Here is a 24,186-nt window from a genome sequence, read left to right on the forward strand (position 1 = left end):
CCTCAGATAAAATCAGCAGAAAAAAAAACTGAATTATTTATTATCATGTAAAAAAAATATTACGCGGTAATGCTCAATAGATTGTACGGAAGACAGCACGGAGTGGTTGGCTCGCGACCTCGCGTGACGCAAGACACAGATGACGTCCACGAGGCAGAGGCTTTTCGGACCATGTGTTTGCAGGAGATATCTGCCAAGATCGAGAAGATCAACGACCCGTTGCTTCAAAACTCTCAGATCAGGGACCTTAACGACGAATTGAACAAGCTCATGCGGGAACGGCGCGCATGGGATCATCGTGTGAAGGAACTTGGCGGGCCTGATCACCTCAGAACGTCTGCTGTAGCCGATGGCTCTGTCATGGTGAACAATTACCGGTATTTTGGCAGAGCGAAACAGCTACCAGAGGTGGAACGATTACTTAAGTCTAGAGAACAGGAGAACGCGTCTGCGTCCGGAAACGCAAAAGAGCGGTTTTTGCGATTGAATCAGACAGATCTGGGGCCGGCGTACTACGGATATGAAGACGAGAACGAGCTGGACTTGCGGATTCCTAATGTCACGGCCCAGGAGACTCCAGAAGAGTGTGCTTTACTGGAGTTTGAGCGCAAACGGACACAAGAGCTGCGGACTAGCGGTTTTGAGAAGAGTGCTGTATTCGACTTGCCTCAGCTCCCTACTGAGCAAGAGTACCAAGACGCCGTGGTAGCACTCAGAAAGCAGCAGTTACTGGAGAGACTGAAAAATCGGTAATGTTGTGCTGTATTAAAGTAGCAAGCTGATGCCTTTGCTGATGATTTCCCTGAAGTTGCTCGCGTAATGCGTGTCGTCCTCCCAAATTATGCGGTCGATCTCGCGTCTGCCAGAGTCGAGGTCCAGCTGGTCGAGACGGTGGATTCTGGTGCGTCGGAAAATTTTGTACACAATGTAGCAGAAAATGCACACAAACAACGAGCCGTAGCACGAGATAAAGTATGCTGGAGACCATTGGCCATGGATGAACGCGACAAAACCTCCAATCAGCACCAGACACAACGAGCCCAGCATCCCGAAGTACGCGAGATACGGCTGAAAAGGAGATCTGTAGGGGTAATTTTTGTCTGTTCGACTGATGATATCTGGACGTAGCTGCAGCCCGTAGTAGAACCTGATGAACGATAAACACATGCCCGACCAAACAAGCAGTCCTGTGGACGCACAGACGCTGAGCAGCCGTTCAAAAACCAGGGCGGTGTTGTTGTCGACAGACAAATATGCGAGGCACGAGAATAGGCCTGTAAATAAGACACTCATGTAGGGAACACCACTCCTGGAGCAGATGGAGAATAGCTTGGGCGCCTTGCCTTGAATCGCCAGGTAGTACAGCGTCCGTGACGAGGCGTAGAGCTGCGAGGATGCCGCTGTCAGGGCAAAGTACACCAGGAAGCCGTTGGTAGCAGCCGCAAAACTGCACAGCCCGGCACTCTGGAGCGCAATCACGAACGGCGACTGGTTGCCGTTGGCAAAGCCCGCCCACTGGAGCAGATGTGTTTTGCAGTTTCCGCCGCCGTTGAGCTGGATGACCATGGACTCGAGCTGTTCGCGCTGTTTTTTCTCGCTTTCGGTGGAAGGGCCTGTCCAGGTGAAATATCTCAGCAGGCGCGGGTCGCCGCTGTAAATGTTGAGGCCAATGATGAACACTGCCAGAATGTAGAACACGAGGATACGCCAGTAGATGTTTCTGGTAGCTAGCGGGATGGCGTGGCGCGGGTTCCGGGACTCGCCGCCCGCGATAAGAACGATTTCCGTCCCCACGTAGCCGTAAGATGCCACCACGGACGCTACCAGGACCTGCAGAAACCGGCCCTTGGCGCCGCCTATGCCGCCAGTCGCGCCTGTGCCCGTGTCTTTGACGTCGAAGGTTGGCCTAAAGGGGCCGTAAGTGATGTGGTGTTCGAGGTCTGATTTGGAGCTGTCCCAATATCGGAAACCGATTCGTTCGTGGTGGGGGGCAGATCCGCCCGCGTTGAGCACGCAGTTGTAGATCAGTAGAGCTACCAGGATAAGCAGTTTGAAAAGAGTGGAAAAGTACTCGATTTCGCCGTAAACCCTTATGTCGCACAGGTTTATCAGCAGCGCAACCACCAGGAAGAGCGTTATCCAGCCTGCCGTGCTGGGCCCGGGGATATCGAGACTGGGATAGAAACTGAGCATGATGGACGCGGCGGTGATCTCGGTGGGGAAGCCGATGCAGTAGCTGAGCCAGTAACATACTCCGAGCGCAAACCCAAACGCGTCGTCGACGAATCGCGACGACACTCCGGAAACACCGCCACAGAGCGGGATGAGCGTCACCATTTCGCAGAAAGACAGCATTGTAGCCAACACTATCAATCCGGCGATGCTGAATCCAAGCAGACAGCCCAGCGGACCGGCAATGCTGAACGACTTGCCCGAGGAAAGCAATAGGCCCACGCCTAGCGTTCCTCCCAGCGCGATTTGGTGCAAATGGCGGACATGCAACTTGCGTTGGATGCGGTAGTTGCGATTGATGTTGAAGTAGTCGAAAAACGACTTCTTCCTCTTCCGGGCTCTGACCGTGGGCTCTATTCGTCGAAAAGTGTAGTCCAGATTTTCGTCGTTGCTCACAATCATTTCTGGCTGGTCGTCGTCTATGTTGATATCGCTGAAGTCAGACTTCCTGCTATGTCCTACGGCCTGGAGCTCTATAGGCAGCTCCCCCACCTCCTCGCACTCGTCGATGGGAACCGTTTCGAGACTGCTCACTCTGCTGAGATTGACGATTCCGAGCTTCGTCTGGCTCCAGCTCTGACGACTGTGTCGATCCTGATTCAAGCGTGATATAGCATTTCTGATTCTATTCTCCTTTTGAATGCGCCGTTCGTAGGCCTCGAAATCGCTCGCATACTCAGAGCTGGCGTTGTTGGCGTAATAATCGTACAAATCGCTGTAATAAAACCGTGAAGACGTGGCTCCTGGAGCAGACCCTGCTCCTATGATTTTGCGTAAGATGGAGCTGTGAAGATCGGACGACGTCGACCCTGACGCCTCGCTAGAGGCAGACAACGAGGGCTCGTAGTTCCCCAGCTGGGGAAATAACTCAGACGCAGCGTCGTCGTCCGAAGCCTGACCCGATGGCATAGCAAAAGATAAAGTGTCTGTCAAAGTGCTCGTTTAGATATAAGTTTTGGAGGGCACACGACTCCACAAAGCTTGAACTTTTTAAAATTTTTAGAGCTCGACCAACCGACAACCATGGCCAGACAGAACTTTATTGGGTTTGTCATTTCCCAAGGGAAGATGGACAAGACCGTGAAAGTGCGGGTCATGCAGAAGGTGCTGAACCAGAAACTGCAAAAAGAATATCTGAAAAAAAAGGATTTTCTGGTCCATGACGAAGCCAACATTTGCAAAGAAGGAGATCTGGTGAGAATCGAGGCCACACGTCCGCTGAGTGCGCGCAAGTCGTTTGCTGTGGCGGAAATCAAGAAAAATAAAGGTGAGGAGTTCCAGCACTACCAGGAGGAGGCCAAACGACTGGTGGCAGAGGAAGAGACCAGGAAAAGACAAGACCTGCTCAGGAGAAGAGAATTGTACGATAACAACTATTCGACGCTATACGACGATTTGGACGAGGTGAAGATGCTCAGAAAACCTTATTCGGAGCTGTCTGAGGAGGAGCGCGAGAAGATAGCCAGCCTGAAACTGAAATATGGAATCTCCAACTGGGACACGGACTTCGAGAACCAGGAGCTTTACATGTCGGACCTCTGGCATCTCTCAAACAAGCTGGAGTCGATTCGGTCGGATTTGGAGCTCAGCAAGAAGCTGGACCACATAATAGCTCAAGGAGAATCCAATACAGCGTTCAAAATGCTTATAAATAGACTCGAACTGGATCCGGCAACTACCAAGAGAAACATTCTGAAAAACAAAATGAGGAAATTCTTACAGACCGCATCGCGGGAGGAGCTGGGCCAATGGGGCATCGATCTGTAAATAGCCTTATATACTCGAAATGTTAGCGAAAGCAATGCATACACCTGCTGATTAAATGGTGTCAAAAACGTTCCCCACAGTGTTGCCGTGCAACGGGCTGTTGTCGGTGGAAAAGTTCAGCAGGTTGGCAAGCCCCGTCAGCCGGCCCGAATTTCCCGGAGACGGCTGGCCAGACGCTGCGTCGGGGTTTTCGTACTGGTCGATCTCCTGTTTCAAACGTTCGTATACGGATGAGAATTTGTTGTCGTTAAGCTCGCTGATTTTCCGGAAATCACTGAGCCAGTCTTGATTGATGGCGAGAATGATATTGTGTTTCTTCTCGCTGAGGAATTGCACAAGGATATCGTCCAAAATTGTGTTGAATTTGTCAACTGTGAGACTGTGGTAATAGCGGTATTCAACGGCATGGAATTTGGGCAAGCGTGGGAAACACTTGGCCAGGAATTTCATCAGAAACATAAGTGGAATAGTGAGATCGGACTCAATGGGAGGAAGGAAGTTTAATGTGTAATCAGAAAGAGTCTGGAAAAAGTCCTCCACATGCGGTTTCACTCTAAGGAATGAGTAGTCGGACGATGCATCGACCCTGTAGGGCATGTTTTGCAATATTCTTTCCAGTTTCTGTTCTAGTACCATTAAGGAGTCTTCTATAGTGACCTGCGGAGAGATTTTGAGCAGCGTGGGGGCTACTTCTGGGTGTTCGGACACCAGATTAGAAATCAGGTTCTGCAACGATTCTTGGTCTAAAGTCTCTATGATCCTCGAAACAGAGAGTTTCTGGCCCAGAACCTGCGGCTTTCTCTGCTTTTTGTGCTGGGCGAGTTTGCTGAGTGTTTTTGGCGTGAAACGGGGCTTGTTGGCATCCTCATCGTGGGATTCATCGGCATAGCGACGTTTGCCCAGTTTCTTGGGTTTTGTGATGCGATGCAAGTCCTTAGTCAAAAAGTGATTTTGGAAATCCATCTGGTTTGTGAGCGTCATTGATTCGCAGACAAAAGCTTGCCAAAGGAACTGATAAAGAACGCTGTTTGTTGCTGCTGTTTCTTTATATTTGGAAAAATATTTTTTTACCTTTGCCCTCCTCAGCCACAAAGCAGCCTTTGATGGGTTATATAACTAGCCACGAGGTATGTTTTCTATTATTCGCATCTGCGCAAATGCTTATTTACTATCATTAATTTGCTGGACAAGCTTTGGGCCGTCTTCCGGGTGGTCCGCGTTCAATTGTTGGACAACGTTCCCAAGAATATTGTAGGTCTCGAAATCTCCTCCAGACCAACTGATCGGCGTGATGGTGATCAGGCAGTCGCCGTTGTCCACACTCATCTCGCTTAGGAATTTGTCCTTGTTCCGCGGAAGATCGTTGTCGATACTGTAGACAGAGTCGATCTTGGCCACACCCCTGGTTTCATCATAACTCAACGACGGAACCTTGTTATATCCACCAATTGTGCGGGTTTCGATGAAGCTGAAGTCCCTGTTTGTGTCCATGCACGAGGCCTCCGCGCGCAGATTGATGTTGAGCCCCACACCATTAGGCAGCAATCTGGGGTTATCGTTCCGTCTCTCGTGTTCGAAGTACTGTCTCAGTTTGGGCGATCTTTGAAGCGAGCGCGCAGTATGGAAGTTATGCTTGCCATAACTGGAGTCTTGCGTCAGCTGTGCGACCAGCGCCTCAATTCTCTGCAGGTACAAGGCCAAAAGCTCGCTTGCCTCGTCCGAGTTTTGCTCGTCCAAAGGACCGGCAACGATCATGTCCCAGTCCTCGTTGCTGTTGACGTTGAAAACGGGGATGTTTCTGGTCTGCGCGAGTCTCATGACGTTTAGGTCCACGTACGTCTGTTGCCGGTACAGGCCGTCCACTAGATGGCCCGCCGACGCGACGATGATTAAATCAATGGACGACATCTCCGTGTAGTGATGTGGAAGCAGATAGTCGAGCGTAAAGAGCGCAGTGCCCATCACAGAGCCCTTCACGTACCATCTGTCATCCTGCTTGGATCCGTAAAATCTCTCACCGACCTGGAGGCCGAGCAGGTCGTTCAGGTCGAATTCCTGCTCGTCTAAGAAATCTTTGAGGTCAGCATCATTAATAGGCGTGGTGTCGATGGTAACTTCGTTCTCGGTGGGGGAAGTGAGGTGAAGCGGCGAGACCGAAATCACCTTGTGGTTTGCACTCAGCGCCTGGTGGAAAGCGGTCGAGATACTCGATCCATACGGAGACGGATTGAGCACCAGGATGCTGAGGGCTGCTGCGAGACGATTGAAGCAGAGGCTGGTGCACACAATCGCGCAGAATTGCTGAAGACGCATACTAAGATTAACGGATTACGATTTTGGGCAAGCAAAGCCCTTTATAAGTTTCAAGGCCCCGTGCAGCTGAGCTAATTACAAGAGCACGGGTTAACAAATAATGCACGTTAGAAAATTTACGTCCCCAAAAATGCCACCCGTCCACCGACTGTGGGTCCCCACGTGCGACGGTGTACGGATTTGTTTGTATTTATTTTCTCTTCTTTTGCCTTTCCAGCAATACTCGACATGAGGCTCCGATTGCCTTCTCGCTCCATCATAACAGCGACGTTGGTCCATCTGATGCGTCTTTCGAGCGCGTATCATTCATTTGACCGCTTTCTACGCCAAGAGATTGCCCATTTCGCGAGCTCTCATTGTCTTTGTGGATGCCATCTTATTCTCTATGACTCACCAGAACTGAACTGAACATAGCCAAAAAGCGCCAACGAACACTTACCATCACATTCCGAAAACTAATTTACCCGCTCACGAACGATCACGATAGTCACAGACGCACAGACATCGATATATAGCTCATAATATTACTGCGTTATTCACATTTGGATCTCCTCAATCTCAAGCCCACAGTCCTTGCAACGACGCCGCACCATGCCAGGCTCGCCCGTGGGCTCTCCCCGGCTCCAATGGTGCTCGTGTCTTTCGTTGCGCTCTCCTCGTAACTTCCGCGTGAACTCCTCGGCACGCATCTTCTTCCTCATCTCGCGAAGACGGGTGTTGAACTTCTTGTCGCGTCGCTTCACCCGCATTTCCTCTCGTCGAAGCCACTCCTTGTCCAAGTTCTCGGCAGAACCCCATTTTTTGAACGCGTACTCTTCGATCTGATATCTCAGAAAAAGCTGCATTTTCGAGTAAGTTCCGCTATGCGGGTTGGTTTTGACCAGTCTTTTAAACAGCGTCTCGTCCGCGAGCTCGGGCTCGGTCAGGAAATAGTCCTCCTTGCACTCTGTTTTCGTCAGGAGAGAATATTTCTCCGGATACTTGTTTTCGCAGCTCTTGCACACACGACAGCCAAAAACTTGTAGCAAGTTCCGGTTCAGCTCGATGGAGCCGCATTCAAAACACTTTGGTGCGTTCGCAATGTCCAACGGAGGAGCAGGCTCGACCAGAGGCCGGTTCTGTTTCTCTTCTTGCCACTGTTCCAGTGTCTTGTCTGATTCTCGGGCCTCCTTGCGGTCTGCGTCCGACAGGAATCCTCCGTAGGTGTCCTGCATCGTGCTGAAGTCGTACTCAATGTAGTCGGCCTTTTTCACCGACGGTCTTATGCGCTCCTGTACGTGGTTGCGATCGCCGTTTTTGGCACCTTCGATTACGCCACCAGGAGCATCTGGTGCGTACATCGTCTGATCTGCAATACGGTAGTTGCCCTTCTCCATGCCCTCGCGGATACGGCGTCGCTCCAGGGCTTTTTCTCGATTTTTCTCAATCAGATTTCGCTGCTCTGTGGTAAGCTCTTTTTGGGGCACGGGCTGATTCTGGCCCTTCAGCGCCTGCTGCCGGAGCCTGATCTTCTCCAAAGCATGGGCTCTATTTTCTGCCTGGCGGTTAGCACACTCTGCTGCTCCTCAACTTACTAGCTGACGATGTCTTTCCATTTTAGGTTTTGTAGTCCATTGCTCTGTTGCTCGCACTTATAGTAGTGACAGAATTATTTTTCAGAAATAATATTTCCCTTTAGCTGTTTTGATTTTGGCATACTGATTTACCACCAAAAGTCACTCCTTACGATCTCTGATTTATAACGGCAGTTTGTCATACCGTTGATTCACGGCCACACAAACGAATAACCGGAATGTCAGGAAACCGATTGAACGACAGAAACTCAATCAATAACTTCCCTCCACTCACACCCTCCACGCCGCGAAACCATGATTCAGGCGTGCCCAATCCTATGCTCTCCTCGCCAGGGACGCCACGAAGAGCCAAGAAGAAGACAATGTATAGCGACAGATATATTCCAAGCAGAACAGGAGTCGATCTCCAGGCAGCCTTCAGTCTGAACTCAGACACGGTCCAGTCATTCTCCGCAGCAGAACACTCGAATCGGGCGTCGGGGTCGATCGTCGAAAACGAGATCGATTATATCCGCGAAGACGAGGCAAACAGGACGTTTGATGCGGTGCTCAAGTCCGAGCTTTTCGGCGACAATCTGCCAGCAACGTTCTCAAGCAGAAAATCTCTGAACCCCAGCGCCACACAGACCAGCTCGAGCTCTGACCCTTCGCGAACCCAGATCACGCCCCCGGGCTCCGACAATCTAAGCCACTCGGGGTCCCAGCTCAATCTCGAAGACGGTGTTCAGCACACCCCTCGCCAATCTGGAAACATCTTCACCTACCAATCGCCTTCCAAATCCCGCCCGGCATCTTCCTCGTTGAACGTGCACAACGAGCTTTACTCGCTCAGTCCGGTGCGCGCAGACAGTCAGAAGATGCTTCTGTCGCCGCAAAAAAAGCCCCGGTCAATATCTAAAGTGCCCTATCGAGTGCTAGACGCCCCAGAGCTTGCAGACGACTTCTACCTCAATCTTGTCGATTGGGGCTCCCAGGATGTTTTGGGAGTTGGCCTAGGCTCCTGCGTGTACTTGTGGGACGCTTCCAGCGGATCTGTGAACCGTTTGTGCGATCTGGGCTCCAACGACACTATAACCAGTCTGTCCTGGATCGGAGCAGGCACCCATCTGGCCATTGGAACGAGCTCGGGACTAGTGGAGATTTGGGACGCCACGATGGGCAGATGCACGCGTACAATGACAGGTCATTCGTCGCGGGCGTCTTCATTGGCCTGGAACCAGCATATACTGACTTCTGGATCACGAGACAGGTCCATTCTACATCGAGACGTGCGAGATCCGTCTCACTATATCAAGAGGCTCGAAAGACACAAACAGGAGGTGTGTGGATTGAGATGGAACATCGAGGAAAACAAACTGGCCTCGGGAGGCAACGACAACAAGCTTCTCGTTTGGGAAGGCATGAACGAAGAGCCCCTTTTCAGATTCACCGAGCACCAGGCTGCAGTCAAGGCGATTTCTTGGTCGCCTCACCAGCGAGGAATTCTTGCCTCCGGAGGAGGAACTGCAGATAGGAGGATCAAGATCTGGAATACCATCACAGGATTGAAAACCAACGATGTGGATACGGGCTCGCAAGTCTGCAATTTGGCGTGGTCAAAGAACTCAAACGAGATCGTTTCCACGCACGGCTACTCCAGGAACCAGATAGTGATCTGGAAATATAATACGATGCAGCAGATCGCGTCTTTGACCGGACATACCTACCGAGTCCTATATCTGGCCATGTCTCCAGATGGCCAGACCATTGTCACCGGCGCGGGGGACGAGACTTTGAGGTTCTGGAACGTGTTTGAGAAGAACAAAAATGATACTGGTCCTTCATCCGTTCTTCTCGACGCTTTCATGCAACTCAGATGATCTGTCCTGACCATGTAGATTGATGATTATATTTATTTTCTACACCTTAGACCTCGATTTGTATTTAGTCGCGTATCGATATTTTGTGATCTAATCTTTTTGTTATGGAGGGCTCTGAAGACGGGCTGGTGCTGACGCCGATCTTGGCCACCTCGAAGATCCCGATCTTGGCCTTGATCATCGGGTACTGTTACAAGGACTTGCCGCCATCAACAATCCCCCCAATACTCTCTACTCTGGTCCAGCTTATAGAACACAACGACTCCAGGGAGAGCCAAACCGAACTGATCAGCCTGTATTTCCCCTCTCTGAAGGAGATTCTCAAACTGATAGAGGATGCAGTGGCGTCTTTTGCAAACGAAATGAACACACAGACCTCAGCGGAGGTGGCTAAAGATATCAAAGCTGTTCAGAAATACCTACTAAACTCGCTGTGGAACATAACTTCCCTCGACATGTTTCACGATTTTGTTTCCAGCGTCAACAGGCTGCTGGTAGACTACCAGAATACACCCAAAAATACGAACGTCGACGAGCGAACACAACCAAGTAAGCTCCTTACCTCTTCTAGTTTTCTGGGCAGGTTTGTTTACAACATAGCGATCGCGTTTGAAGTTCTTGTGTTCGACGACACTGTTGAGCTTTGGAACACGTTTCTCAAATACAGGGAGGAAACGAAGGAGCTCTGGTCGAGCCTCAATGGCCACAAGGTCAAAAAGAGCCTTGTCGAACCCCAAACACAGTGGCAAAAACAGGTGCTGAAAAACAGCGGGTTACTCGATGCTCGTGTGGACGGTTCGCGTCAACAGGTTATCTCGCAAATTGACCTTGCACAGATGCTAGAACAGCAGGTTCAGATCATGCAGAAGTATTCTCCTCCTCCCCCTCAGTCAATGAAGAATATCTTGAAACTTCTCTCCGAATCTCAACGTGGAATCATTCCTTCTGCATATTACATTGACTACTTGGAGAGCTGGAAACAAAGCGACTACGAGGGCTCTTTTAATGCGCTACACCGATATTTCGACTATATGATGTCCAACAAACAGCAGCTTTTTTACCACTACGCGCTGCTCTCTCTCGCTACATTACACGCTTCATTCAATTCCGATGAAGAGGCTCTACGAGCCATTGACGAGGCCATTCTTGTGGCCAGAGAAAACAAAGATCTTGACTGTCTGAACTATCTCCTCACTTGGCTATTCAACTTTCTGAAAGATAGACCTCATCTATATTCCAAGATGGGAAACCATACTAGTCGGGACCAGATTTTGCAGTTTCTGAAAATCAAAACCAAAGAAAATAGGAACTGGGTGCTTCAATCAATGACCTTCCAATACCATGCATTGCATTTCACTTTTGATGGTGGCCCATTGCGCAAAATTCTCGAAAACATCACTCGTGCGTCCTACGTCCTTCTTAATTTCGATATTGGAGCCAACATCAGGTCGACATTTGTGCGAAACTGCCAGCTTAGTGCCTCCATCTGGAGTAGGGTGGGGGTCCCTGCGCTGGCGCGATTGTATACAGATGTGGCTCTGGACGCCTGTGGGCCCAACTTGAGCGTTTTTGACGAATTGTCGATCGGCATGCGCCGGGCAGTTCTGGCCTATGAGAGCGGAGATGTAGATGAAGCTATTGCTCAGTTTCAATCATACGAAGCGACAGCTGTGAACGATATTTCGTTGATGAAGATATGGCAACCGAGATTTATGCTGCTGCAGAGCGATCTCTGGCTAAAGAAGTGTCGCCATCAGCAGGTGTCCATTTTACTGGCACGACTAGAAAGCCAGGCAGACGAAATCAATGATCAAGACCTATACTATGAGTTACAATTACGCAAAGCCCAATACGAGCTGAAAATTGGGAACCAGGGTGAAGCTGTCAAGATTGTGACGAATGCGCTTTCCCGAATCGGAGCTGATGACCATTCATACAACCACTACTGGTATATTGAGCTTCAAATCTTTTACGCGATGATTATGGCGCAATCCTCATCAAGTCCCGAGAGAGCCATGACAATTATTATCGATGCGTTAGCCTCCGCCCGCAAATCATCCTTGATCACGCTGGTGGTGAAAGGGTTTATTGTTTTGTGTGAAATGATACTGAAGATCGATCCTGTTGACTCTGCACAGGATGCAGAGGCCATTCTAGAGAAGCTGATGCCGCTGTCACTACAGATAGGAAATCTATGGCTCTCCTCTTACGGGTACTACTTGCTAGCCCGAGTGCTCATGATCGAAATTGAAACACAGGAAATCAACAACGCACATCAACTGAAAAACGGGTGCAACAAAATACTGGACTATCTGGAAACATCGATAACTGGATTCAAGCGTACGCACGATCTAGAGATGATGCACAAAGCATTTACGGTGGAGAAAAAACTCGCAGAATTCAGTCAATTTCCTGACCTGTTGAACCACGCGAACAGCTCTATTAGTCAACTGGATACACGAATACAGGAAGAAAATAAATACTCAATGTACTGATCACCAGCTGAGGTACTCAGCGTAGGCTGCCATTGTTTTCTCCGTTTGACTGATCGCTTTGATTCGATCGTAGAAAACAGAGCAATCCTCGTTGGTACATGCCAGCGCAGTGGAAAGCGGTGAGTTGTTATTTCGCAGACTCCGTTTTGTACATTGCTTGCAGATTAGCATTGTGGCATCCATCTGGGATTCCTTCGCGCGCACGGACGAGCGCATGTGAGCGATGGTTTGCAGCTCATTGGTGCTGCACTGGTGGCACAGTTTTCCTGTTTTCCCTAGCGCTCTTTGAATTACAGTATTGCAAACAACACACTTGGCTCTATTGATAAGAGGTGTTTTGAAATTCAGCTGATCCAAGCTGGGGGCAACCAGGTTCCGCGGAAGCTCGTCGAACCATTTATTAACGTCGACACCACAGAGGTTGAGGATCCGTTGGAGCGGGGGTATGAGCACTTTGGTGATATAATAGAATGCGTCTAATTCGAGATTCCTGTTGGCTATAAAGTCCCTTGGAGCCATGCATCGATCACGAAGCAGCTGGTCTTTATATCCTTTGGCGACCATGTAGAATACTCTTTCTCTATACTGTGGCTCGGACCGAGGGTCTTCGGCAACCTTCTTCATGGTGATGCGAGCACCTGGAGGGACAGAAGTCGGGTTTTTGTACGATCCCAGTCTGATTTCTTTGCCAAACAGGAAATCCTGCAAATTGACCTTGTTCTGCATGATTTTGAGGAATTGCAAATTCACGTATTGCTTGACTTTGGTGAGATCTTTGGTCTCAAAAAGTAGTCGCAGCGATTTCTCCACCATTTTTTGCTGTGCAGGCACTCCGTCTCGTCGCACAGTCTCAATGCCCTTGGCATCGAACTTGGGCGTTTCTTGGTCTTCGTGCTCGTAGGAGTATCCCGCATATCGTTTCTTGCTGATCAGGACACACGGGAAGTATACTTTTTCGAACTTCAATCGAACAGGGGACGGATTAACAGAGGTGATGTAATTAGATATTTCTCGGCCTAGTTTGAATGCGTCTGCCTTGCTCTTTCCTGGAAGATACACAAACAGCGAGTCTGTGTCTCCATATACCACTTTGGCGCCCCATTTTTCGTTCTTCTCGATTTCGCTTATTGCACTGTGTAGAGTCTCGCGTGCAGCAGAGACTATTGCATCTGCTATGGCCGAGTTGGGCATTCTACCCGAGTACGTGGCGGATGCGTACCCGTAGGTGACATTGGCGATCAGCTTCAACGCCAGCTGTCTGTTATTATAGAGTTTGTAGAGCTCTGAATCGTCCTTGAGGCCGCTCATGGTATCTTTCACCAAAATACGGGCATCTAGAATCTCGCTCAACATTTTGGCCAGGACGGATTTTCTAACGTTTGGCTTCAAAAACATAAGTCCGTTCGGCGTGACAGTGATGTGTTTCTCAAACAGCTTCAGAAGTCCAGGTGGCAATTTCCAGGACGTGATTCCTATGGTTTGTGTTTTTTTAGGGTCATAACCCTGTAGTCTGCCAAGTAACGTAGAATAGCACAAATTATGGGCAATCACCAAAGACGGATACAGCGACTGGAAATCCAGGACAAGCAATGGACTCTTGTAGAACGAGCTCTCGGGCTCCAAAATAAGGGGAATCACCTGGAGCGGGTCCTGTTTGAAAACCTGTTTCTTCGACGGGGAAATAAGAATGAAGTTTTCTGCCTTTGCCAGACGCACTAGCAGGCTTTCAACTTTGAATTGCGACCCGCGGTAGAACACCGAATAATAGTCGATTCCCAAAAAACGCGACTCTTCCACCGTTCTCTCAATTATTTCCATCTTATTGATCAATTTCATTTGCCAGTGCAGCCGGGACATATAGTATTCCACAAGATTGTTGAGGTTTCCCGGACTTTTGGAGAGAAACCACTGCGTCAGGATTTTGTGGTCGTAGTGCGGAATCTTGATGTGCAAAGTGTGCCATACCACGTTCTCAAGGGAATATCTGTTGATGCTCAGCTCCTTTCGCAATGGTCGCCATAAATTCAGCATGTGTCTGCCTGTGATTTTTATTCCTGAAGCATGCGTGTAGCCCCATCGGTCGTTCAGCTTGTTCAGCTGCTTGGTGGCCACCCTTGACAAACGCACTCCCAGGTCCATCTTGTGCACTTTGCGAAATCTTTCCAGCATATATCCCCAGGAAGCAGAGTGAATTTCGTATCCTGAGAGAATGTCTGGATCCACGAATTCAACCAGTGAAATCAGCTCCCTCACCATGTCGATCTCACTTGCAAAAGTCTGCACGGGGTAGTTAACCTGTTTCCGTGTGATCTCGTGAGAATTGACCACAAAAACCCCGGATCCCTCGATCCCAAGGTCGATCGGGTAATTTTGGTCGTCAAAAGACCAGAAAATCACCCTGATCTCGTCCTCCAGCGGATCCGGAAACAGGTCCCCGCGAGTGTTAACGTGCAGCTCCATGCTCAGCACAATCAGCTTGTTGAAATTGTTTGCTTTGCGCACAATAGGAGACTGGAAAGACGGGACCTTGTAGCCCTTCATGTTCTGAGTTGCCTGGTCGATCTGGGACTTGAGCAGCTGCGACCGCGTCTTGACAGGGTCTGGGTGCTCGATAGACCAGCAAAGAACATCCTTATACGACGGCGGATGCTCTCGATAATTCCAGATACTCGCTACCCCGTCCCCACCTATGGAAACGGAGTTCGAGGTGGTTTTGGTAGCAACATCGTACGCTTTGAATCCCTCGAGATCAAGACACCTGACCTGGAACTTGCGACCGGCAAAGTACTCTGGCGCGTCACTATACCCGTTTCGTGAGCTGTAATATGGATCGGGGTAATCAATTTTGAGCATCGAGTGGTCCTCAAAACTATCTCTCATGGCGTCGAAACTCGGGTACGTTGGCGGCGGTATAGTCAGCTCAAACAGCTCTTCTGAAGCGTCCAATTTGATGGCTGGATTGTCTATCTGTGTATCGTGCTTTGTTCCTGCACTGGTGTTGGTTTCGTCGCTATGTCTTCTGGTAGCCTGTGTCTGCTCGAATATTCGCAAGTCTAGGTTGATGGAGTCCGAACTATGAGCCTGGTCGGTGCTCGTCTTATCAGAGACAACCGGAGCCGGACTCTCGCCATTTACAAGCCCCAGCTTCTCCTGGATATGGGGTATACTGCCCAGAAAATCGTCCTCGTGCTCTGTTTCATCCGAAGAAGAGTCCGACGCGTCGGAGACCACGTCGACGTCCGAGACCTCCTGTGTGCTTGCAACCGCCGGCTCTGTATCCTTTTCAAGCAGCCAGTCGCAGATTTGAGATTCGTGCAAAATCAGCTCCTCAGGAACCCTAAGAAGATGGCTCTCGGGCACATTCGGGCGGTGGAACTGGTCAATGCTTTGAAAGCTGGTGTTGTAATTCTGAAGCCAGCTGTTTCTGGGCACCACGTTGTCCGGCTCCAGAGAATGTTTGGGATGCAGTCGGCTCCATTCCTTCTTGGATTCTTCAACACAGTAAGCGAGCAACTCGTTCAGCTCTTCCTGCTCAATCCAGGTCGTTCCGGTAAAGTCGCGCTTTCCTCCACTGAAAAGCTTGACCTTGGCCTGGGAAGGCATGTTCCTCTGGCGCCGTTGGTATTCTAAATCACTTAGCAAACTCTTGATCGAGTAAATATAGCTGTCTTCCTCCTGGTCTTCGGGAATGTCAAAAGACAATTTTGAATGAACATCTCGTTCTTTGCACGTTAGTCTGTTTTTGAGCCAGACAGCGGAAGTGTCGAGCTCGCAAAACGCCCGTCCCATTCGCGGATACTTTTCAGACGAGAGCACATTGATACTGAACATGTCACGGGTCAAATGGGTGGCTATTTCCGTTTTTACCTCAGGAGTCACCTTGACTCGATTCAGCTGCGCAAAGTCTGTGTCAAAGTACTCCTGAAACGCATCCAGATGACCCTGCGTGTGAACCAAAGGCGACCGCCAGAACACCTTCTCAAGATAGATCCAGTTGCAGCCAAAGCAGTTGTAGTCGGTCAGAAACTGCAACATGTACGGGATATGGGCCTCGAACGGTTGCACCACTTTGCCAAACAATTTTCCCTCTCCAAGCAGTCTTTCGAGCCTTTTCACGTACCGGGGACTCAAGAGGCTGATCTTGATGAACGGAGAAAAACCAAAATGGTATCCGTAAAAAGAATTGCCTTTCACAAGAGATATATCTGCAACATAGGTGTTTCCGGCGCCGATGTCCACGTCCTCGTCGTCAAGCTCGTCGTCATCGTCGTTGACGTCGTCCACATCTTCCAAGTCAGTCGCCTCTTCCTCCTTAGTTGCTGGTTTGCTTTTTTTTCTGTGGCGAAACCTGAATGATTGATAAATCTGCATGTCTATCTCGTTCTTCCAGCTCAATAGATGCTCGTCAATCTTCTTCTCGTCCGATGTGGGGCCCCTATACTGCACATAGAGGTACGGAAAAACATTGTGGATGTGCAATAGACATGTGTGGCCCGTGATTAGCTTGCCATAAACCCTTATCACAGGAACTTGACTGAATACAGTGCTATTGCCACTATACGGTTTATTATTCAACGTAAATCGCTGTTTGTCCAAAGACGACGGCGCAGACTGGTACGAGTCGTAGGATATCAGCTGTACCTTCAGCTCGGATCCATTTTGTTTGTCGTCTTCCAAAAGCGAGGACGTCTTCATAAATAGATCATTTCATTACTCTAAAATATATTTTTTTTTTGCGCGTCTTGGTATCTCGCTATCGAGTCGTCATGGAGGTCAAAAGTGAGCTTCCGCACCTCGTGGACGTCGATGTCTGTGCGCGACCGCACCGATCTGGCCTGGTCGACCTTGTTTAGAGACTCGATGTACTTGTAGTGGATGCGGTTCTTTTTGGGCGGCGTCACAAACGACGGAACAGCAGTCCTTTTGGTCGATGTGCTTACGTCAGTCGTGTTCATCATGAACCCCTGCGTGAGCTGGTGCTTTGGAGCCAAAATCCCCGATCTTCCAGCCTCGTTGGTCTCAAAAGTCTGAATATAGCCCGGATACTGGTGGATCCGCAGATCCGCCAGTGCGGAACGTTTTTTGGACAATCGTTGCGGTGAACGGTTCTCGATATCTTGGCACATGTTGCTGCGGGGGTTCTCGTTCTCCTTGTTTTCCACGTTTGTCACTGTCATTGATTCTAGCGAGTCGAGGGCATCCCTGTAATTCGTGTGGTCCTCGTAAATCAGGAACTCTTTGTGCGCTCTGTGCTTCTTTGTTGGCGAGCTCAGCCCACCAGATGGCCTTTTTCCGGGCGAAAGTCTGATCAATCCCGAGGCGAGCGACTCGCTGCTGTCAAACTTTGAAGGAGACGACTTGTCCAGTCGAACAGGCGATAGCGATCCGGAGCGCGACTTGGAGCTGTTGTATTTGTATGGGGACGTCGACCGCGACACACCATGGATATTGGTGTCTTTGGCGCCCAATGGTTTACGTTCAGTTCTTCCTCTCATACGCGACACGATTAAAAAAAAAAAAGGGGGGGACAAAAATTGATTTATTTATTAATTTAGGCCTGGATTTAGCTCCTTTTCCATCTTCTCTTTTTCGGCTATCCATATTTTCGACAAAGAAATCGCTCCTGCTCCGAGCCCAAAAAGAAGATGCACGGGCTCATCAACCTTCAAATGGAACACGTTGACTGTGTCATAAGCGAAATCGCATAGCAGCTTGAGGATCTCGAGCTGCACCATGTATTTTTCCTTGGATATTTTCTTCAGCTCTGTAGAGTACTGCACCAACTGTGTTTTTGTATCTGTGTTTTCCAGCGACGCGTATAGTGAGATCGGGGACTGGTCGGGTTTGATCGTCGAAACAAGCCGTTTGGCGCGCTGTTTGACTTGGTAGTTGATCTTCAAAGAGTTCTCCTTATTGCTCAATTGGGACAGCTTCTCGAACTGTGTACGAAGTCCCAGTATGATATTTGTATACCACGCAAGCGCCTCGTGTCTGACAGCAAATTTGCGGTAGTTGGGAGTCGTCTTTTCGTCCAGAAGGCCGATCTTGTACGCGAGCAGTGACTCGTCGAACCAGGCGTAATACAGCGCGCAAATCTCACCCAACGACTTGAAATTGCACCAGTCAGACTTCAGTCGCTGCAGCTTCGTGGACGCTTTTTCTGACGACTGCAAAAGACCCACAGTCTCGGAAACTCGGGATAACATCTTGAGGATTTTCGTCGGCACAGTACCGGCCCGTAGCATCTGTCTGTAAATCGAGAGGATTTTGGTAAGGCCGACGAACCTGGCCTCGAACTGGCCCAGAAATAACACCACTATCAATTCTGGCCGCGCAACAAGCTGTCGAAGCACGTCCGCGGTTTTCCCGTTGAAGTCTACGCTTGTCAGCTTGAAGTTGTTGAGGAATTGTGTTTTGCGAGCTCTAATGGAGTAGGCAATCAGGATTCGTAGTCCGTACTGAATACACTTGCCAACTTTGTCCTTGCCTGCCAGCTGCGACATCACCCTGATCCACAGGTCCAGGTTGGAAGGCCTGATAAGGGGCCTTCGCTGTATAGCGTCCGCAACGAGCTCCTTGTTGGGTATCAAGAGGTCCTCGTCAATGGGGTGCGGACTCATGATGTCTAGGCGGGGCGCGCGGTTCACAGAAATGGGAGTCTGTAGTCTTGGAGGAGGCAGATGGCCACCGTTAACGCTAGTCATGGTTTGTCCTCTTATCGGAGATGTCAATCTGACTTTGTTGAAGTTGTCCTTTTTCGTCTGGTAATAGTACGAGTAAACTCCTAAAGCGCCCCCTTCCCTATAAAGATCGTCGTTAGACGACATACTTTCGCCTATTTTCCGTTTCAAATAATATAGTCTATATCAAGCAATCGTGCGCAGAACTGTTTTTTTTATCTTTAGCCACACCTCGCACCCGTCTATTACATGAGCACGCCTTTGGTGCTAGGAACGTCGTCTCTTCCCGTGTACGAGATCGCCTCTCTGATCGCGACCGCCAGCGCCTTAAACGCGCTCTCGCTGCGGTGGTGATCGTTGAAGCCCCGGATGCAGTCCACGTGCAGCGTTATATGTGCGCTGGTAGCAAAACTCTCTAGAACATGCGGAATCATCTCGCAGCTCAGATCTCCGATCTTCTCTCTCTTGAGCCCCAGCTCGATCACGGCGTACGGTCTGTTCGACAGATCCACAACGGCTCGACTAAGAGCCTCGTCCAACGGAGCGTAGGCATGACCAAACCGTTTCATTCCTTTCACAGGACCAAGAGCTTTTTTGAACGTTTCGCCCAGAGCAATGGCAACGTCCTCTGCCGAGTGGTGGTCGTCGATGTGGAGGTCTCCCTTGCACTCGACAATCAAAGACCACCCCGAGTGTTTGGCCAGAGCGTGGATCATGTGGTCCAGGAATCCAATACCGGTGTTGACAGAGATCACTTGTGCCGAGGTCGCTTGCGAGGCGTGATCGTACTCCTTGTCCAATATGGAATCTTTGCACGAGATGAAGCCTCCGTCAAGACTCAGAACAATCTGGATCTTGGTCTCGTTGGTGATACGTCTGACTTCGGCAAAACGGCGAGAAGTGCCGTTCACTTCAAGCTTCCTTTTTTTCTCTTCAGTCATAAAGAATAAGATAAATTCTTTTTTTTTTCACCTTATTTAATTTATCATGCTGAGATTAGTCAGACCAATCAGAACGTTCTCATTCATAAGACCGCTGCTCAACGAAGGGTCCAGCCGCCACAGCCTCAGGCAGGAGGATGGGGAGGTCAAGATCAAAGTGGAACCGCTTCCAAGAATTAACGAGTCTACAGAGAAAAAGAGAAAAAGATTGCTTTACCAATCCCGCAAAAGAGGCATCTTGGAGTCCGACCTGCTATTGAGCAGATTCGCCGACAGATACCTGGACACTATGACCCCGAGCGAACTAGAAGAGTACGATAAGCTTCTAGACGAGCCAGATTGGGACATCTATTACTGGGCAACTAAGAACTATGATGTTACTCCCTTGCCTGACAAGTGGAAGAACTCCAAGATTTTGAAGCAATTACAGCAGCTGAGCGAAAATAAAGAGAACGAGATCCTCAGAATGCCCGACCTCAAATAAGTTGCCTAGTCGACGATGTCCGCGGTAGAGGATGGCTGCTCGCCAACATCCTCGGCTTCGTCGTCTCCTAACTCCTCATATTCCTCCTTCAAGTGGTTGAACTCGTCCTCGTTTTCCAGCAAAGCTTGGATCTGGATCACGCCACACTTGTCAAATAGTTCTAATACGTTTTCGGCCTCTGAAATCGACATGGTAGCAAAGACTTTGTTTATGGCGTCCAGTTCCTTGGTCTCCAACGCCTTTTGCATGTTTTCTGGTATCTGCTTGAAAGTTTCATACTCGGGAGTACCCTCCGCTGGGAGATTAACAACGAGCTCTGAATTTGGGTCCATGGACCTTAACTGGATTTGCTCCACGCCCTCTTGTTCGGCGTTTTGTTCTTGTTCCTGTTTTATGACTTCACACCTGTTAACGATATGTTTGTATGTTTTCTCCAAGTCTGCCTCAAACGTGCGAGCGGCTGGCGATGATTTATCCATTAGCTTGGTGACAAACAATCCAACGGCCTGCTGTTTCTGCTGAATTGTCGCTTTTGGTCCACCAGCAGCATTGAACAAATCGTTCAGGTACTGTAAAATCAGCGCCTGGTGAACGGTTTGTTTGGCAGTCTTGGCATCCCCACTTAGTTGGGAGTCAAAAGTACTCATCATTAAGGCGTCTTTTTGTTGCTCGCAAACAATGTAGAGATGGCTCTCAAGGAACTTGATGCTTTTTAATAGGTCGGTAGCAGGAATACTGGCAAACTCCCTTGTCTCCGGCAAAAGCTCCAGCTCGTCAAGCTGGTCCAGAGGCTTGGAAGGCACTTGGGCCAATTTGGCGACTTCTGGGCTGTTAATTGTTTCAATGGTGGTAGCTGTGGATTTGGTCTTTTTGGAAGAGCCAGAGTCTGCCGATGGGGGAGCAGAAGATGATGGGGTCTTGTTGATGATTGAGCTGTTCCACCCGTCGTGAATATCCTCGCTTGATATATGTAATTCTTTCTCCTTCTTGAGCTCCTCGAGTTTTGGATCTATCTGCTTCAGAACAGACTCGATTTTTGCTCTGTGCTCAAGCAGTTTTGCCAGCACGAGCTTTGGATCGTTTGTATCCTTGTCTTCCTTTTTTAGGTCATCCGAGATTTGCACAAAAAGGTCCTCAACCATTTCGTTGTATGGAATATTGTCGGCGTTCTCCTCCAAGGTACACTTCTCCTTTGGATCGAAATTGGCGTTCAAAAACTCGTTCCGCTTCTTCTCGTCTGCAATACTGTCCCCCAAAGTTGCAACCATCTTATCCACCCGCGCGTTCAATCTGGTGTACATCTCTTTTTGGATTGTCAGCCCTTTGATCTCGTTGTTTCTTTGCATCCGCTTTTCGTGGATGTCTCTCTGTTTCCACCTGATAAAAGACCTTTTGTCGACATTTGGGTGCACCTCTATGTCAGAGTCGTCAGAAAGCTCGATCTTGTCCCACTTGGAATAATCAATTGGCATTTTGAAAACTAAAGCGAACCAAGAAAAGCCTAGAAATAAATATTTGTCTTGGGGCGCGACTATCGTCGTCATTTGTTCCTAGTTATCAATTTTATCTTGATTATGGATTTTCTGGACCTACCGCCCGACGACACGGAGCCGCACACTATTACGGAGGAGGACAGTGTGCGTGCATCGCTGTCAAAGGCACTGAACAGAACACCAACTATCCCTGAAAACGCGGACCCAGATGAGCAAACAGCCACAAAGGAATATGTGCAGCCGGAGTCTGTCTCCTCAAGGAGAGGCACGATAACCGGCTCGCTGCCTCAAACGATCGATAAGAAACGCAAAGACAACATGAACGAGAAAATATACGAGCTCTACGAGTCAATTCCGAGCGACTTGTTTGTGGACAGTAAAGACAAGTCGTCAGGCACGAAAGATGGCAAGCCAAACAAGGGCCAGATCTTAAGCAAGGCTGTGGAGTATATCAGCAAACTCCAGGCCGACATTGACGAAAAAAATAGAAAGGAGGTCGAGCTGAGCATACGGTTGCGCAATTTGGAAATTGCACAGAACGTTCCGGCCTCGCAGCGGTTCAATCTGCTCCACACGAGCGCAGAACTTGGGTTGGCGAAGATCGGCGTTGGTCCGCTGGCACAGGAGTCCTCTGAGTCCCCTAAACCATGATAGCTAGGTGCTTTATTTATTGTAATCTGCGTCGATCGGTTTCAATCGACGCGTATCGACGTCCTAAAAATTTTTTTTTTTTCCATCTTGAATATTTATTTCAACTCCTATGAAGCTTGTGGAGTGTGTGGCCGACCAGCGTGGAAGGTTCCTGGCATGCGTGCTTAGCGGACCGGGAAGAAGCGAGGTGCGTATTCTTTCCTTTGAAAGCGAAGAGTTCAAATCCAGTATCGACCTCGGATCAGATGAGAAAGTAGAGCGGGTCAAATGGCTCCTAAACAAAGACACAAGCTACCTGGGAGTGCTTCTATCCACTAATGAAATTCTGATATACTCCCCTTTGTCAAAAGAGGTGGTAAACAAGATCTCTACTGTTTCTGCCCTTATCGATTTCACTGATGGCCCGGGCCAGGATGTCTGGGGATACGATAGAAAGAATCTCACGCTGCGCAAATTTGGTCTTTTCGAAAATCGGGTGGTCGACTCTCGTCCTTGGACAACAGATAAGCAATGCCAATACCTTCAGTATCTTAATTCCAAGCTTGCTATTGCCTCCTCTGCTTTGTACGTATTTGACCCTTACAAAATCGGAGATGCCGAGGAGGAAGTCAAGATCGCAGCGCCAAAGGCCCATCAATCACAGATAACTAGCGTTATAGTTTGCGAAAAAAACCCAGATTTGCTTGCGCTGGCCAGGGAGGATGAACCCCTGATACAACTTGTCTCGCTTTCCAGCTCTAAAGTGCTGTCTTCGCTTAAATGCGCATCTCCCGTGAAGTCATTGATACTGCTGCAAGATTCCTCACTAGCTGCTGTGACGGAAGATGGTGTCATTGAGATTTTTGCTGAGGTTTTCGGCAAGAAGTCCAGAAAACAGCTCGTGGCTAATTTGCAATTGAAACCAAACACAGCTGTCAAATTTGTCAATCTCGTAAGCATAAAAGACCATTTTGTCGGCTCGTGGTTTGACGGCTATGATGTTAGGACCACCGCTTTTGAAATTGAGACCTTGTCCCAGGAAGGAGAAATCATTATTGACGTGGGCCACGAAAACGATTCCGGCTCGGACGAGGAGCACGACGTCGAGGAGCACGAGAGTGACGAAGAGGAATCGGTGGAATATTTTAGACAAAACATCGACGAGCTCTATACGCTGATACTTGAGAATCTTACGGATATGGACCAGCTGGCTACCATTTTGTCTCAGAACCAAGAAAGCGCCAAATCAATCATGTTTGCGCTGAAAGATCAAGAAACTATTGATCTTTTTAAGCAGCTGACACTCAAAATTGCAGACGACTCGCAAAACTCGCAGGGATTGGGGACCTGGCTCAGGTGGCTACTCATTTCCAAAGGTAATTTGATTTCCAAGGACGCCGACTCTGTTGGTCTGTTAAAACTGCTCCAGTCTTCTCTCAAGGAAAACATCCGACTACTTCCTAGCCTTTTAACGTTACAGGGACGTCTTTCTTTGCTTCAATCTCAGCTCAACCTCAGAAATGACATGATGAGCAAAGGCACAGAAACGCCCAACGAGGTGAGTTTTGTTGAGAGCTCGGTGTTCTTGGATGGCGAGAACGACGATCTGGAGTACCAAGAAGAAGCCGAGGAGGAGAACGACGAAGAGGACGAGGACTGACGGATGTACTGACTAAATTAATAGATGCATATTTTAGAATCAGGTGTAGGGATTACTT

The 24,186-nt window shown here is 49.1% G+C and overlaps 17 protein-coding genes across 17 annotated transcripts; 8 read left to right on the forward strand and 9 right to left on the reverse strand.

Annotated features, from left to right (window-relative positions):
- Window positions 1-69: 69 nt before the first annotated feature.
- KL928_001851 (uncharacterized protein) lies at window positions 70-753 on the forward strand (the record flags this gene model as incomplete). The annotated part of the gene is made up of 1 exon (XM_043202262.1): window positions 70-753. One exon carries the CDS (start codon window positions 70-72, stop codon window positions 751-753), a length of 684 nt encoding a protein of 227 aa, XP_043061128.1.
- Window positions 754-765: 12 nt separating this feature from the next.
- On the reverse strand, window positions 766-3,141 carry KL928_001852 (uncharacterized protein; the record flags this gene model as incomplete). Its single annotated transcript, XM_043202263.1, has 1 exon — window positions 766-3,141. One exon carries the CDS (start codon window positions 3,139-3,141, stop codon window positions 766-768), a length of 2,376 nt encoding a protein of 791 aa, XP_043061129.1.
- A 114-nt stretch (window positions 3,142-3,255) lies between these two features.
- Window positions 3,256-3,999, forward strand: KL928_001853 (uncharacterized protein; the record flags this gene model as incomplete). The annotated part of the gene is made up of 1 exon (XM_043202264.1): window positions 3,256-3,999. One exon carries the CDS (start codon window positions 3,256-3,258, stop codon window positions 3,997-3,999), a length of 744 nt encoding a protein of 247 aa, XP_043061130.1.
- A 51-nt stretch (window positions 4,000-4,050) lies between these two features.
- KL928_001854 (uncharacterized protein) lies at window positions 4,051-4,980 on the reverse strand (the record flags this gene model as incomplete). The annotated part of the gene is made up of 1 exon (XM_043202265.1): window positions 4,051-4,980. One exon carries the CDS (start codon window positions 4,978-4,980, stop codon window positions 4,051-4,053), a length of 930 nt encoding a protein of 309 aa, XP_043061131.1.
- Window positions 4,981-5,160: 180 nt separating this feature from the next.
- KL928_001855 (uncharacterized protein) lies at window positions 5,161-6,312 on the reverse strand (the record flags this gene model as incomplete). Its single annotated transcript, XM_043202266.1, has 1 exon — window positions 5,161-6,312. The coding sequence occupies one exon, from the start codon at window positions 6,310-6,312 to the stop codon at window positions 5,161-5,163; it is 1,152 nt and encodes a 383-aa protein (XP_043061132.1).
- A 536-nt stretch (window positions 6,313-6,848) lies between these two features.
- On the reverse strand, window positions 6,849-8,068 carry KL928_001856 (uncharacterized protein; the record flags this gene model as incomplete). Its single annotated transcript, XM_043202267.1, has 2 exons — window positions 6,849-7,846; window positions 8,056-8,068. 2 exons carry the CDS (start codon window positions 8,066-8,068, stop codon window positions 6,849-6,851), a joined length of 1,011 nt encoding a protein of 336 aa, XP_043061133.1.
- A 36-nt stretch (window positions 8,069-8,104) lies between these two features.
- Window positions 8,105-9,745, forward strand: KL928_001857 (uncharacterized protein; the record flags this gene model as incomplete). Its single annotated transcript, XM_043202268.1, has 1 exon — window positions 8,105-9,745. One exon carries the CDS (start codon window positions 8,105-8,107, stop codon window positions 9,743-9,745), a length of 1,641 nt encoding a protein of 546 aa, XP_043061134.1.
- A 455-nt stretch (window positions 9,746-10,200) lies between these two features.
- Window positions 10,201-11,029, forward strand: KL928_001858 (uncharacterized protein; the record flags this gene model as incomplete). Its single annotated transcript, XM_043202269.1, has 2 exons — window positions 10,201-10,921; window positions 11,004-11,029. The coding sequence occupies 2 exons, from the start codon at window positions 10,201-10,203 to the stop codon at window positions 11,027-11,029; spliced, it is 747 nt and encodes a 248-aa protein (XP_043061135.1).
- Window positions 11,030-11,070: 41 nt separating this feature from the next.
- Window positions 11,071-11,996, forward strand: KL928_001859 (uncharacterized protein; the record flags this gene model as incomplete). Its single annotated transcript, XM_043202270.1, has 2 exons — window positions 11,071-11,780; window positions 11,891-11,996. The coding sequence occupies 2 exons, from the start codon at window positions 11,071-11,073 to the stop codon at window positions 11,994-11,996; spliced, it is 816 nt and encodes a 271-aa protein (XP_043061136.1).
- A 244-nt stretch (window positions 11,997-12,240) lies between these two features.
- Window positions 12,241-16,935, reverse strand: KL928_001860 (uncharacterized protein; the record flags this gene model as incomplete). The annotated part of the gene is made up of 1 exon (XM_043202272.1): window positions 12,241-16,935. The coding sequence occupies one exon, from the start codon at window positions 16,933-16,935 to the stop codon at window positions 12,241-12,243; it is 4,695 nt and encodes a 1,564-aa protein (XP_043061137.1).
- Window positions 16,936-16,955: 20 nt separating this feature from the next.
- Window positions 16,956-17,735, reverse strand: KL928_001861 (uncharacterized protein; the record flags this gene model as incomplete). Its single annotated transcript, XM_043202273.1, has 1 exon — window positions 16,956-17,735. One exon carries the CDS (start codon window positions 17,733-17,735, stop codon window positions 16,956-16,958), a length of 780 nt encoding a protein of 259 aa, XP_043061138.1.
- Window positions 17,736-17,786: 51 nt separating this feature from the next.
- On the reverse strand, window positions 17,787-19,067 carry KL928_001862 (uncharacterized protein; the record flags this gene model as incomplete). The annotated part of the gene is made up of 1 exon (XM_043202274.1): window positions 17,787-19,067. The coding sequence occupies one exon, from the start codon at window positions 19,065-19,067 to the stop codon at window positions 17,787-17,789; it is 1,281 nt and encodes a 426-aa protein (XP_043061139.1).
- A 98-nt stretch (window positions 19,068-19,165) lies between these two features.
- KL928_001863 (uncharacterized protein) lies at window positions 19,166-19,861 on the reverse strand (the record flags this gene model as incomplete). The annotated part of the gene is made up of 1 exon (XM_043202275.1): window positions 19,166-19,861. One exon carries the CDS (start codon window positions 19,859-19,861, stop codon window positions 19,166-19,168), a length of 696 nt encoding a protein of 231 aa, XP_043061140.1.
- Window positions 19,862-19,907: 46 nt separating this feature from the next.
- On the forward strand, window positions 19,908-20,345 carry KL928_001864 (uncharacterized protein; the record flags this gene model as incomplete). The annotated part of the gene is made up of 1 exon (XM_043202276.1): window positions 19,908-20,345. The coding sequence occupies one exon, from the start codon at window positions 19,908-19,910 to the stop codon at window positions 20,343-20,345; it is 438 nt and encodes a 145-aa protein (XP_043061141.1).
- A 5-nt stretch (window positions 20,346-20,350) lies between these two features.
- KL928_001865 (uncharacterized protein) lies at window positions 20,351-21,817 on the reverse strand (the record flags this gene model as incomplete). Its single annotated transcript, XM_043202277.1, has 1 exon — window positions 20,351-21,817. One exon carries the CDS (start codon window positions 21,815-21,817, stop codon window positions 20,351-20,353), a length of 1,467 nt encoding a protein of 488 aa, XP_043061142.1.
- A 102-nt stretch (window positions 21,818-21,919) lies between these two features.
- Window positions 21,920-22,489, forward strand: KL928_001866 (uncharacterized protein; the record flags this gene model as incomplete). Its single annotated transcript, XM_043202278.1, has 1 exon — window positions 21,920-22,489. The coding sequence occupies one exon, from the start codon at window positions 21,920-21,922 to the stop codon at window positions 22,487-22,489; it is 570 nt and encodes a 189-aa protein (XP_043061143.1).
- Window positions 22,490-22,598: 109 nt separating this feature from the next.
- Window positions 22,599-24,128, forward strand: KL928_001867 (uncharacterized protein; the record flags this gene model as incomplete). Its single annotated transcript, XM_043202279.1, has 1 exon — window positions 22,599-24,128. One exon carries the CDS (start codon window positions 22,599-22,601, stop codon window positions 24,126-24,128), a length of 1,530 nt encoding a protein of 509 aa, XP_043061144.1.
- Between the last annotated feature and the right edge of the window lie 58 nt (window positions 24,129-24,186).

The sequence above is a fragment of the Ogataea angusta genome (assembly GCF_019207475.1).
Source record: "Ogataea angusta isolate 61-244 chromosome Unknown 61-244_NODE_3_length_881311_cov_93.026150, whole genome shotgun sequence".
NCBI lineage: Eukaryota > Fungi > Ascomycota > Pichiomycetes > Pichiales > Pichiaceae > Ogataea > Ogataea angusta.